Source organism: Cetorhinus maximus, chromosome 12 (assembly GCF_964194155.1).
Source record: "Cetorhinus maximus chromosome 12, sCetMax3.hap1.1, whole genome shotgun sequence".
NCBI lineage: Eukaryota > Metazoa > Chordata > Chondrichthyes > Lamniformes > Cetorhinidae > Cetorhinus > Cetorhinus maximus.
Window position 1 is genome coordinate 124,871,997 of NC_135890.1, and position 12,483 is coordinate 124,884,479.

The window sequence follows — 12,483 nt, forward strand, 5'->3', positions numbered from 1 at the left end:
CCTTATGATGGAAGGAAGGTCATTGATGAAGCAGCTGAAGATTGGGCCAAGGACACTACCCTGAGGAACTCCTGCAGTGATGTCCTGGAACTGAGATGACTGACCTCCAGCAACCACAACTAACTTCCTTTGTACTCTCCAACCAGTGGAGAGTTTTCCCCCTGATTCCCATTGACTCCAGTTTTGCTCGGGCTCCTTGATGCCTCACTCAGTCAAATGCTGCCTTGATGTCAAGGGCAGTCACTCTCACCTCACCTCGGGAGTTCAAGTCTTTTGTCCATATTTGAACCAAGGCTGTAATGAGGTCAGGAACCGAGTGGCCTTGGTGGAACCCAAACTGGGCATCAATGAGCAGGTTATTGCTAAGCAAGTGCCGCTTGATAGCACTGTTGATGACCTCTTCCATTACTTTACTGATGATTGAGAGTAGACTGATGGGGCGGTAATTGGCCGGGTTGGATTTGTGCTGCTTTTTGTGTACAGGACATACTTGGTCAATTTTCCAGCTAGCCGGATAGATGCCAGTGTTGTAGCTGTACTGGAATAGCCTGGTGTCAGTTGGGTTTTTAAGGTCTTAACTAGCCTTTTAATTAATGGCGGGTGTGGCTCCGTCTCCCGCGTGCGTCCATTGACCGATATGTCGCGTGAGTGCATGATGACATCGGGACCCCTCTCCGACATCATTGCATGTCATTTATGCTTGAGTGTGTCGGACGTACTCCCGTACGCCGAGTGAAAAGTTCTGGCCGAGAAGAACAAAATTCCACGGTGTGGTTGGGGGGTGGAGTTTGTGATGGGGGTGGTGGTTGTGGGTGGGGTTGGTGGTTGTGGTTGTGGGATGGTGGTTGTGGTTTGGGGGGTGGTCGTTATGGATGGAGGGTGGTGGTTATGGGTGGAGGGTGATGGTTGTGGCTTGGGGATGGCGGTTGTAGTTGGGGGGTGGTGGTTGTGGTTGGGGGGCAGTGGTTGTGGTTGGGGGGTGGTGGCTGTGGTTGGGGGGTGGTGGTTGTGGGTGGGGGCTTGGTGGTTGTGGGTGGGGGCTTGATGGTTGTGGGTGGGGGCTTGGTGGTTGTAGGTGGGGGCTTGATGGTTGTGGGTGGGGGCTTGGTGGTTGTGGGTGGGTATTTGTAGGGTTGGATGGTATAGAGATGGGGACTGGCAAGGCTGTAAAGATTTTTAAGCCCGGGTATGAAGGCATAGAGTTTGTGGTGGAAGTCAAAGACAATAACTTTCAACTTCTCAACATTCAATAAAAGGAAATTACAGTTCATCCAAGACTGGATATTGAAGAAACAGCCTAATAACACAGACAGCAGAGGGGTCAGATGAGTTCAGTAGAGACGGATCTGAGGTCATCAACATTAACGTGAATGGTGACCTAATTTCAGGAAATGAGATCATCAAGGAGCAGCATGTAGATGAGAAAGCAGGGGTGGGGTGGTGGGCAATGGAGCTTGGTGGGCTCCAAAAGTAATGGTGCAGGGCTGGGAGGAAAAGCTATAACAAGAGATACTCTGGCTACAGTAGATAGGTAAGAAGAGAACCAATTGAGAGCAGCTCTTCTGGGCTGGACAGCAGAGGAGAGCTGCTGGAGAAGGATGATATGGTTGAACATTTCAAAGGCTGCAGACCAGTAAGGGAGGATAAGGAGGCACAGTACACCATTGCCATAGTCAGGGAGCTTGCCATTTTCAGTTTGATTAGTGCTGTTTCAATGCAATGGGAGTGAAGGAAACCTGATTGGAGAGGTTCAAACATGGAGGTTCAGGAAAGATAGGATTTGGGAGGCAACAACAAGCAATTTTGGAAAAGGAAAAGGATTTGGAGATGTGGCAATCATTTACAAGGACAGAGGGGTTGAAGGTGAGCTTTTAATGGAGGATTGATGGTGGTGGTCTGGAAAGTGAGAGCGACATGGCACCTGAGGAGAGGGAACCAATATAGTGTTGGCTAGAATGGGGGTAAGACAGTGAAGTTGGGCGGACAGCAGTTTAGTGAGAGTTGGATCAAACGTGTAGGAGGTGGGTCCCACAAGATGAGCTTGGAGAATGAAAGGAGATAAGAGAGGAATCAGGAGATGTAAAAGCAAAGTGCAGTTCACGACTAAGACACTCCTTGGGGGAGTTTTGGCTTGGTGTGCAAGGGGATGGGAAAGGGGAGGGGAGGGAAGCAGCAGAGGCAACTGAACAGATACTCTCCATCTTCATGACAAAAGTCCATGATGCTTGGTGAACAAAGCCAAATTCAAACCCTTAAGCTGCTTTCTTTCATGTTAAGAACAGCCATGATGAACAAACTCACTTAATTCAACTTACCCTCACATAATACAAAATGAAGAGCACTCTGGCTCGCTTGCGTGAGACATCAGACTTAATTTACACAAATTGCCAACTGTCCTCCAGCATGTCCAACTTCTTGCCTCAGGTCGAAGCTGACAGAATTACATTTGACAAAGGCTTTGCAGCTGCCTTGTTTCAAAAAGTGTGTCTCCCTGTCTGTCTATGTCCCTGCTTCTGTCTGATCACCCTCTGTTCCCAACCAATGGGTTCAAAGACATAGCACAAAGGATATGAGGTGTTTTTTGATTGTCAATGATCTGCTTATTATTTACAGTCTTTTGGGAAAAATATCAAAGCTAGCTTATCAAGTTCACTCACTTTTCCAGAACTGCTTCATCCAATTCAGGGTCGCAGGTTCATACAGATTCAAAATGTTAACTGTTTCCCTAAATACAGAAGCTGTCAGACCTGCTGAGTTTTTCCAGCAGTTTCTGTTATTTATTTCAGATCTCCAGTATTTTGCTTTTTTCAGGGTCTTTGCTGAAAAGAGCAGGCAGCACTCCCAACAGGCAATGGGCACGAGGTGGGGTACACCCAGGACAGGGCACCAGTCCATCACAGGCCACACACATTCACTGGGGGACAATTTGCCGTAGCCGATCCACCTAACCAGCGTGTCTTTGGACGGTGGGAGGAAACCGGAGCAACCGGCAGTAACCCACGCAGACACAGGGAGAACATGCAAACTCCACACAGACAGACACCCAAGGTCAGGATCAAACCCAGGTCCCTAAGCACTGCGCCACCATGCTGCCCACTTAACAAGCTCATCCTTTTTAAGCCTGTGCCTACCCTTTACTTTTAAAAATTGAATATTTGTACTACTTTCTTTCTGTGGCAAAATGGTCAGAAAATACCAAAATCTGACTGTTAGATGAGAAGTGAGAGGAACTTCATTTGAATGCATTAAACATTCTCGTCCTATGGTGTGATTTCTGTTTGAAATATGAGGGGCCAGATTTTCAAAGTGGGGTTGTGAACCCGGTGAGCCAATCTAAACTCCATTGACTTTGGCAGAACCGTAAAATCCTGCTGTCGTAAAATTCCACCCAGCATGCCCCAGAGGCATCAGAATCCAAAGATTCCCTCTGGGAATGTGATTTTTAAATTGCACGAGCGCTCATTTCTGATCCCACCAACAATTGAAGATTTGGCCCGAGATGTGTGAATGATTAACATCAACCAATTAAAATTCACTCTCCTTTGCTCTCTCTCTGCAGCTCAATGTAAGCGCTTGGAGGGTGGATTAGACAAGTTGAAGGAAGCCAGTATTCAGCTCGCAGAATTGAACTTGAAGCTTGCAGAACAAAAGGTTATACTGGCAGAGAAAACAGAAGCCTGTGAAGCTTTATTGGCAGAGATTGCCATCAACACTGCTGTAGGTAAGGCCAGCTTAGCTGGGAGATTTCAGGCACATTCTTAATGATTAGCTGTTAGTTAATATCTCAAAGAGCTAAAGGTAATACTAACACCATTTATCAGCACAAATCTGTGATGATTTACAAACATACAACATTGGTGAGCAGGAAAAGACCAACTGATCCACCAAGCCTGCCCCACAAAATCTTAATAACACACAACTCCCCTCTTTTACTTCCCCTCATTGCTACTATGCTTCCTCTTTCAATTGAAAAGTTGCACTATATGGGTCCGTATCTTTATTATCTCACAGGTGATTAGACAACAAAATGGACATATCTCTAGACATCTCATAGGAACAGGGGTAAGCCATTCAGCCTCTCAGTCCTGTTCTGCAATGATGTGCCTGAAAACCTTTGCTTTATATCCTTTGATAACCTTACCCAACAAAAATCTATCCATCTCAGTTTTGATAATTTTAATTGACCCCCCAGCATCCACAGCATTTTACAGAGGACAAATTTCCGCTGTCCTTTGTATGGGAAAGTGTTTCTTGACTTTTCTCCTGAATGATCCAGCTCTAATTTAATGTTTATGTTCCCTTGTTCTGGATTCCTCTCAAAAGGCCGAGATATGTGGGTTCAAACCAGCCACTTGACCACTCCACAGAATATCTGTTGAGCCATGCTGCTGCAGTAAACACTGAATGGGGGCACTCGCTGCCAGCAGAGGCTAGTTAGAAATTGCCAGAAGTAATGAATGCCCTGTGGGCTCCAATCATGTCACACATGTAGATACTAGCTCATGAGTATAGTTACATATTTTGGGTCTGCAGTTGATATTCTCTTGATGCAGAATCACCAGTCAACTACCATAAGCAGACCTTGTGACCCCGATGACCCAGAGTTCATCTAAACATTTAGTTACACAATCACACAACCTGGGGCCATGTGATATCATTTACATTAGGCATTTCTCCTATATTTTGGAAGCTGTATTGATGAGTTTGGTCATGAGACAAGGCCAGTGGTAAATCAACAAACAGTCATGAACACATAAACAAACAGATTATGGTTTTCACAATGAGCTTTAGTTATTTAGTGTCATTCCTTGTAACATAAAAATATTTGATTATGAAAATCTGCTCTTTAATATGAGCCCACCTTACTTTACAGGTAGAATTTTCCCCTCCAGCCCGTGGCGGGTTTCATGGTGGGCAGGAGTGGAAAATTCAGACAGAGGCCAAAGATGGGAAAACAGTTTGCAATTTTCCCCTTACCACTTTCATGGTGGGCAGATTGCGAGCCGGGTTTCCCTCTGATCCATGGCGGGAACCATATTTGCATGCATTACCATGTCATGAAAAACGCTACTCACCGAAATCAGGTAGCCCTCTCCCAATCAGCGGGAAATTAGACCAGTCTGAAACACATTTGGATACAAGTAGTGTTCAGGTGTTGGCCCTCACTTCGCTCCTGACTTCAAGGTGAGTGCAACACTCAAAGCCTAACAGCAGCAGCTCTGCTCTGGGTTCTCACCAAAGTCAGTGAGACACCACACTGATGGGGTTTAGGTTTGATGGCCTTACTGGTTTCCTCCATTGATTGGGAGGGTGTTATCTGGGGGCTCAGGCAGGGCAGCAAGCCAGACAGAGACCAACTTTGCGACTGGGTAGGGGGAAGGGGGGAGAAGGAGAAAAGAGACACAGGGGACATTGGGAAAAGATGGGGTTGGAGGGGGGTAGGCAGAAAGAGACATGGGGGACAATGGGCAAAGGCGGGTTTGGGGGGGGGTGGGAAACGATGGCAGGCAGAGGGGAGACCGAGGGTGGGGAAGCTGGAGCCTAACATTAAAGACTGGAAGGAAGATAGAGTAGGGGGTGGAATGGGAACAGAAATACACGAATTGGAGGGGATGTGCTCTCCGGAATATGAGGGCGGTTGTGTTAGTGTGGCACAAGAGGGTGATTGGGGTGGGGAAAGACTTGCACATGAGGGATGGGTTGCACAGAGACTCAGGGAATGGCGTGGGGTCAGGTAGGGATACTATGTTGTTAGCATTCGAGAAGGAATAGGAGAGCAAAGAGAAATACAGTCGTAGCCAAATAGTCAGGGTGCTAGAGTGAAGTCAGTCCCGAGGTTTCGTGCACCTGATAGTCAGGGTGTGAGAGTGAAGTCAGTCCCGAGGCTTCGTGCACCTGATAGTCAGGGTGCTAGAGTGAAGTCAGTCCCGAGGCTTCGTGCACCTGATAGTCAGGGTGTGAGAGTGAAGTCAGTCCCGAGGTTTCGGGCACCTGATAGTCAGGGTGTGAGAGTGAAGTCAGTCCCGAGGCTTCGTGCACCTGATAGTCAGGGTGTGAGAGTGAAGTCAGTCCCGAGGTTTCGGGCACCTGATAGTCAGGGTGTGAGAGTGAAGTCAGTCCCGAGGTTTCGTGCACCTGATAGTCAGGGTGCTAGAGTGAAGTCAGTCCCGAGGCTTCGTGCACCTGATAGTCAGGGTGTGAGAGTGAAGTCAGTCCCGAGGTTTCGGGCACCTCATAGTCAGGGTGTGAGAGTGAAGTCAGTCCCGAGGTTTCGTGCACCTGATAGTCAGGGTGTGAGAGTGAAGTCAGTCCCGAGGCTTCGGGCACCTGATAGTCAGGGTGTGAGAGTGAAGTCAGTCTGGGGTTTTACGGGCCATGCTACAGGGCTATACGTGGCATGCACGCCGTAGGTTTGCTCCAGGGAGGAGTAAGGGCTGTGTGTTCACTTGGAATAAAGCACAGACTATTGTGCAGGATGTGGTCATGGTCTTACTGTCGCTGGCCATGGTCTTGTCTGTCTTGGTACTGGCTGCAGATGGGATGGTCAGGGTTAGGGGAAGCATCTACAGCCTAGAAAGGGGGAAAACGTAATAGAGAGGGGGCCATGATTCAAAACCTTCCTGGGGGTGGGGGGGGCCATGATTTCCTCCCATGACTGTGCACACAGCCTCGAGATGGGGAGGGGTGAGGTCCATAGTGGGCATTGAGACATCAACAGTTATGGTTTCAGGTGGGAGGGTTGGAATAGTGACCACAATTACTGTGGGATCCAGGATTATTGGGGGAGGCTGGAGAATAACAGGAGGCATTTCTACCTGCACACTGTAGGGTTCCAGGAAGATTGGAGGGACATATCACTCACAGAAGGATGATTGAAACTAGTCTCATAGTATAATCTGACCACCACCATCTTGGCAAATTGAAGTAATAGCGCATTTATAAATTGAAAGTGGACAGGAGGGGTTGGAGTCAGTGTGGGAGGATCCCAGGTCTGCACTCAGGGGCCTATTTCATGGGACAGCCTCAACGTGCTTGCACTCAAAACTTTGAAATTGAGCCTGAGTTGAAAGAAAAGTGGAAGATCTCCTTCAGAAGGTCCCATTGGAGCCTTTGCCATTTTTTATGCTTTAAAGAGAGACTGCAGGAGTCACTGGTTTCACAATGCAGTCACTCCATTTGAGCTTCGACAGAGAAGTATGTGAGAATGTTGATGAGGGCAAGCATCTCGGAAGCACAGCTGCTGCATATGTGCCAGATCATTAATGAAAGCCTCTAATGTCCTTCGTTTAATTGGCATGGATCAAGGGCCAAAGGGCATCCAGTCATTGCTGAAGTGCAAGTTAAGATTGACCAGCAAACATGACAATAGATTGCAGGAGTTCATTTGGTAAGGTCACACATTTCACGATGTCTCCAAAGCGCTCTCAAGGTCTGTGGGATTGAGATGTAAAGTATCGGGGTTGGCATTGTGGGCACCAAGATATGGGGGTGTGTGCCTCAGCTGCAAGGCTGCATGAGTGAGAAGCTATTCTCGCAGACGCAGCTCTTGAACATGACATTTTCTTTCTGTGTGTGAGTGGGAGGTCTACTGTATCTGCCCAGTGTTCATTAATCTCTTGCATCTATCATTCCCCAGGGAGAAGGAGAATTGAATAATGGAGCCTGTGGTCAATGCTGCTTATTGATGGCACTGATCTGACTGAGGAGGAGGAGAAAGGCCCGGTGCTGCCTAGACCACTTTCGAGAGGAGGCCCGGCCTGAGGTCCCTGGCCCAGGGGGGGCTTCAGCAACAACTATAGGAGGAGGAGGTTAGATCCATTTCAAGGAGGGGACTTGCACGACCAAGGTTCAACTGCAGAAGACTCTCCTATCTGGAGATGAGTAACAGACAATGCTGCGCCTGTTTGTGTTTGTCAGGAGAGCTGGTAGATCACATCTGCTACATTCTGTGGAAGGATCCAACACCCCATGGACTGGGAGGACATTCCCTGGCAGTGGCCCTGAAGGTCACTGCTGCACTCAATTGTTTTGCATGCGGATCATTGCACAGATCCACAGGCGACCTTTGCGACATCTCACAGTCCTCAGCACATAAATGTATCAAGGAGGTGACAGATGTCCTCTACCGTAAGGCTCATCATTATTTGAAGTTCACACTCGATGAAGCTAGCCAGGCTGTTAGATTTCTGGGGTTTGAAGATATTTCAGGCTTCCCTAGAGTACAGGATGCAATCGATTGCACACATGTGGCATTGAGAGCTCCATGGCAGCAGCCCCTGATGAAACAGGAAAGGGTTCCACTCACTGAATGTTCAACTGGTGTGTGACCATTAGAAGCACAACGTGCATGTTTGTGTCAGGTACCCTGTGAGTTGCCATGACTCATATGTCATGAGACACTCCCAGGTGCCTCACATATTCAAAGAGGCCTCAATGAATACAGTGATGGCTACTTGGGGGATAAGGGGTGCCCAATCAAACAATGGCTTATGACACCCATACGTCATCCTTTGAGTAACTTGGAGGAGAGATACAATGAGGCGCATAAGGCAACACGATCCATCATTGAGCAAACCATGGGTATCCTGAAGATGTACTTCCAATATTTGGACCGCTCAGGTGGGTCTCTGCAGTACTGTCCAGAGAGGGTGTCCCACATCATTATGGTTGCGTTGCACTCTTCATAACCTGACTCTTCAAAGGGGGAATCCCTTGCCAGAGGAAGACATGGAAGAGACTGAGAGCTCCTTGGACAATGAAGAGCAGGATGGGCAGGAACCTGAATTGGAAGATGACAGTCTGCTCCCACCTGAGGATGCTCTTGAAGAAACACGATGTGGAAGACATGCCTGTGACACACTGATAGCCACAGGATTCCAGGAAAAGTAAGGTACAGGCAACGGGACACATCCACATTCCTTCTGTCCCTTACTGCCATGCCTGTGTACTGAAAAGCCTTTACAACCAGTGACATCATGGGCGATCTCAGCATTTGGCTTTGCACCTTCAACCCTCATGATTCACTCAGCTCTGTTCATTGGAAAGCTGAGTGGCGAACCCTCCATCAGTGGTCTCTGGGAAGTGATAGTCGCTATGACAGCGCAGATGCAGTGTCAAAAACCTTGATACAGTCGTGGCCATCTTTCTGGGAAGGGTTTTGTGGACACTGAGATGTACACACAGTTGGAGAGAGCATCATGGTTGCAGGTCTTGTGCTTTGGCACTTACAATGAGGCAGCCATCTCCATTGGAGAGACAGTTACAGCTAACCCTCCAAGGCTAGTGAGGACGCCTAACTCCATGCTGTCTTGTAGGGAGTATGGTTGCTAGCGCATTTCGCAGACGCTTCAGTAAAGATTTTGCACATCTCCCTGATGTGGCACAAGGGTAAAATAAGTATCATGAATCAGCAACACGTCACATGAATGTGAGACTCACAAAGGGAGGCAAACCACCCTCACAATAAGAGGGCACATACATACATATGCACAACACTTTCAAATGACAAGACCATTCTCATGAACAGCAACTATATTTACAAAGGTGCATGATATTTATACTGATTGGACACCTCTGACCCAGAAGTGATTTCAAAGCTGCTTAATTTTTCTAACCCTACCACTACATCTAGGTGTATCCCCGACATCCGGACCAGAGCTGGAGGCAGCTTGCTGACTGGTATGCGCTGTTGCCTTTGATGACTTTGGTGGGCATCCTCTAGAGGGTTGGGAGCTGGAGGGCTGTGGCCTGCTTTGGGTGTTCTGCTGTGGGGCAGGTGCACCCTCCTCAGCCTGTGGAGCTGGAGGTGATGGAGTCACAGGCAGAGGGGATTGGGATCAGCTGGACACTTTTGGAGTCACCTGGATGGATGGACCTGCGGTTTCCAGCTAGTGGTTCTCCTTGCCAAGGGTCACTGCCTGACTCCCTGAGGAGAAGGAGCACCAGGGGGGAAGTCAAGGTGCACAACCCTCCCCGTCACCTAGTCAGTGATGGATCTCACCAATGCCTATAGCGATGGAGTGCAGGTCTGTGCCCAAATCTGGCAGGATCTACTGGACCAAGGTCTCCAAGGCGGTCACCACCCTTCCCATGGAGACCTTGAGGTGCTTGCATGTTGGAGTCACAACATCAGACAGAATGTGGACGGACTTCTCCATCCTTCGCCCTAGTCTGTTGGCTGCCTCTCGCAACCATACCTGATTTTCCACTGCCTGTCGTTGCATTTCCAGCATGTTTGACATAGCTGTTTCCAGAAGTGCATCACCAGACTTGGACACAGTGGGTGCCTCTTCTCCAGCAGTATTCTGAGTTCCAGAGACTTGGGCTGTCACTGCCTCCGAGTTCCGTGGAGGTGTGTCTGTGAGGTGTTCTCTAGAATGTGTCCCCAAGCCTACTCTACATCTAGGACACACCGAGGTGTGTGTCTCCGAGCTGGTGGAGGGCTGAGGTGAATGTAGCGATGGGTCTTCCTAGAATGGCTCCTCAGCTTCCTCGTCTGAGGTGGCCTGAGGGCCGGGGCTTATGTTGAGTCTTGATGCTTGTGTGTGGACCTTCTTGTACCTGTAAGAGAGAGAGCAGATAGATTTAGTACATGAACAGACTGAATACAACATTGCATGTCACTCACTGAGAATGTCAGGACGTGATGATCTCATGGAGGGCTCATCTGCACTGCTTTACTGAGAGAAGCCGATCTTGCCTTCCCCACAGGTGCAACCCCTGTCCTCCCCTGCCAACTTGGCGGCATTCTCCTCGAAATTAGTGAAGTCCACAATATCAGCCCTCCTTCCTCTGGTCTGGGATCACTCCCTCTTGTTACATATGAACATAAGAATTTTAAAAATTTATTCACAGGATGTGGACTTCGCTGGCTGGGCCAGCATTTATTGCCCATCCCTAGTTGCCCTTGAAAAGGTGGTGGTGAGCTGCCTTCTTGAAGTGCTGCAGTCCATGTGGTGTAGGTACACCCACAGTGCTGTTAGGAAGGGAGTTCCAGATTTTGACCCAGCGACAGTGAAGGAACGGTGATATATTTCCAAGTCAGAATGGTAAGTGCCTTGGAGGGGAACTTCCAGGTGGTGGTGTCCCCATCTATCTACTGCCCTTGTCCTTCTAGATGGTAGTGGCTGTGGGTTTGGAAGGTGCTGTCTAAGGAGCTTTGGTGAATTCCTGCAGTGCATCTTGTAGATGGTACACACTGCTGCTACTGTGCGTCGGTGGTGGAGGGAGTGACTGTTTGTGGATGTGGTGCCAATCAAGTGGGCTGCTTTGCCCTCGATGGTGTCAACCTTCTTGAATGTCATGGGAGCTGCACTCATCCAGGCAAGTGAGGAGTATTCCATCACACTCCTTACTTGTGCCTTGTAGATGGTGGACAGGCTTTGGGGAGTCAGGAGGTGAGTTACCCGTCGTAGGATTCACAGAATCACAGTGCAGAAGAGGCCCTTCAGTCCATCAAGTCTGCACCGACATGTGAGAAACACCTGACCTACCTACCTAGTCCCATTTACCAGCCCTTGGCCCATAGCCTTGAATGTTATAATATGCCAAGTGCACATCTAGGTACTTTTTAAAGGAATCGAGGCAACCTGCCTCCACCACCCTCCCAGGCAGCGCATTCCAGACCGTCACCACCCTCTGGGTAAAAAGGTTTTTCCTCACACCCTCCCAAACCTCCTGCCCCTCATCTTGAACTTATGTTCCCTCGTGACTGACCCTTCAACTAAGGGGAACAGCTGCACCCTATCCGCCCTGTCCATGCCCCCATAATCTTGTACACCTCGATCAGTCGCCCTCAGTCTTCTCTGCTCCAATGAAAACAACCCAAGTCTATCCAACCTCTCTTCATAACTTAAATGTTTCATCCCAGGCAACATCCTGGTGAATCTCCTCTGCACCCCCTCAAGTGCAATCACATCCTTCCTATAATGTGGTGACCAGAACTGCACACTACTCCAGCTGTAGCCTCACCAAGGTTCTATACAACTCCAACATGACCTCCCTACTTTTGTAATCTATGCCTCGATTGATAAAGGCAAGTATCCCATATGCCTTTTTCACCACCCCACTAACATGCCCCTCCACCTTCAGAGATCTATGGTCACACACGCCAAGGTCCCTTTGTTCCTCAGAACTTCCTAGTGTCATTCCGTTCATTGAATACTTCCTTGTCTCACCTCACGCTTTTCTGGGTTAAATTCCATCTGCCACTTATCTGCCCATTTGACCATCCCGCCTATATCTTCCTGTAGCCCAAGACACTCAACCTCACTATTAACCACCCAGCCAATCTTTTTGTCATCCGCAAACTTACTAATCCTACCCCTCACATAGTCATCTATGTAGTTTATATAAATGACAAATAATAGGGGACTGAGCACAGATCCCTGTGGTATGCCACTGGACACTGGCTTCCAGTCACTAAAGCATCCTTCTTTCATAGAAACATAGAAACGAGGAGCAGGAGTAGGCCATTCGGCCCTT

At 48.5% G+C, this 12,483-nt stretch overlaps 2 protein-coding genes across 2 annotated transcripts in view; one reads left to right on the plus strand and one right to left on the minus strand.

The window, feature by feature from the left end:
• eif2b1 (eukaryotic translation initiation factor 2B, subunit 1 alpha) overlaps positions 1-12,483 on the minus strand; it is a 1,065,098-nt gene that overhangs the window by 406,789 nt on the left and 645,826 nt on the right. The window lies entirely within an intron of this gene.
• The window catches only part of dnah10 (dynein axonemal heavy chain 10), a 350,590-nt gene that overhangs the window by 241,541 nt on the left and 96,566 nt on the right, over positions 1-12,483 (plus strand). The window contains 1 exon segment of the mRNA XM_078554603.1: positions 3,560-3,721. Coding sequence (XP_078410729.1) covers positions 3,560-3,721 — 162 coding nt within the window.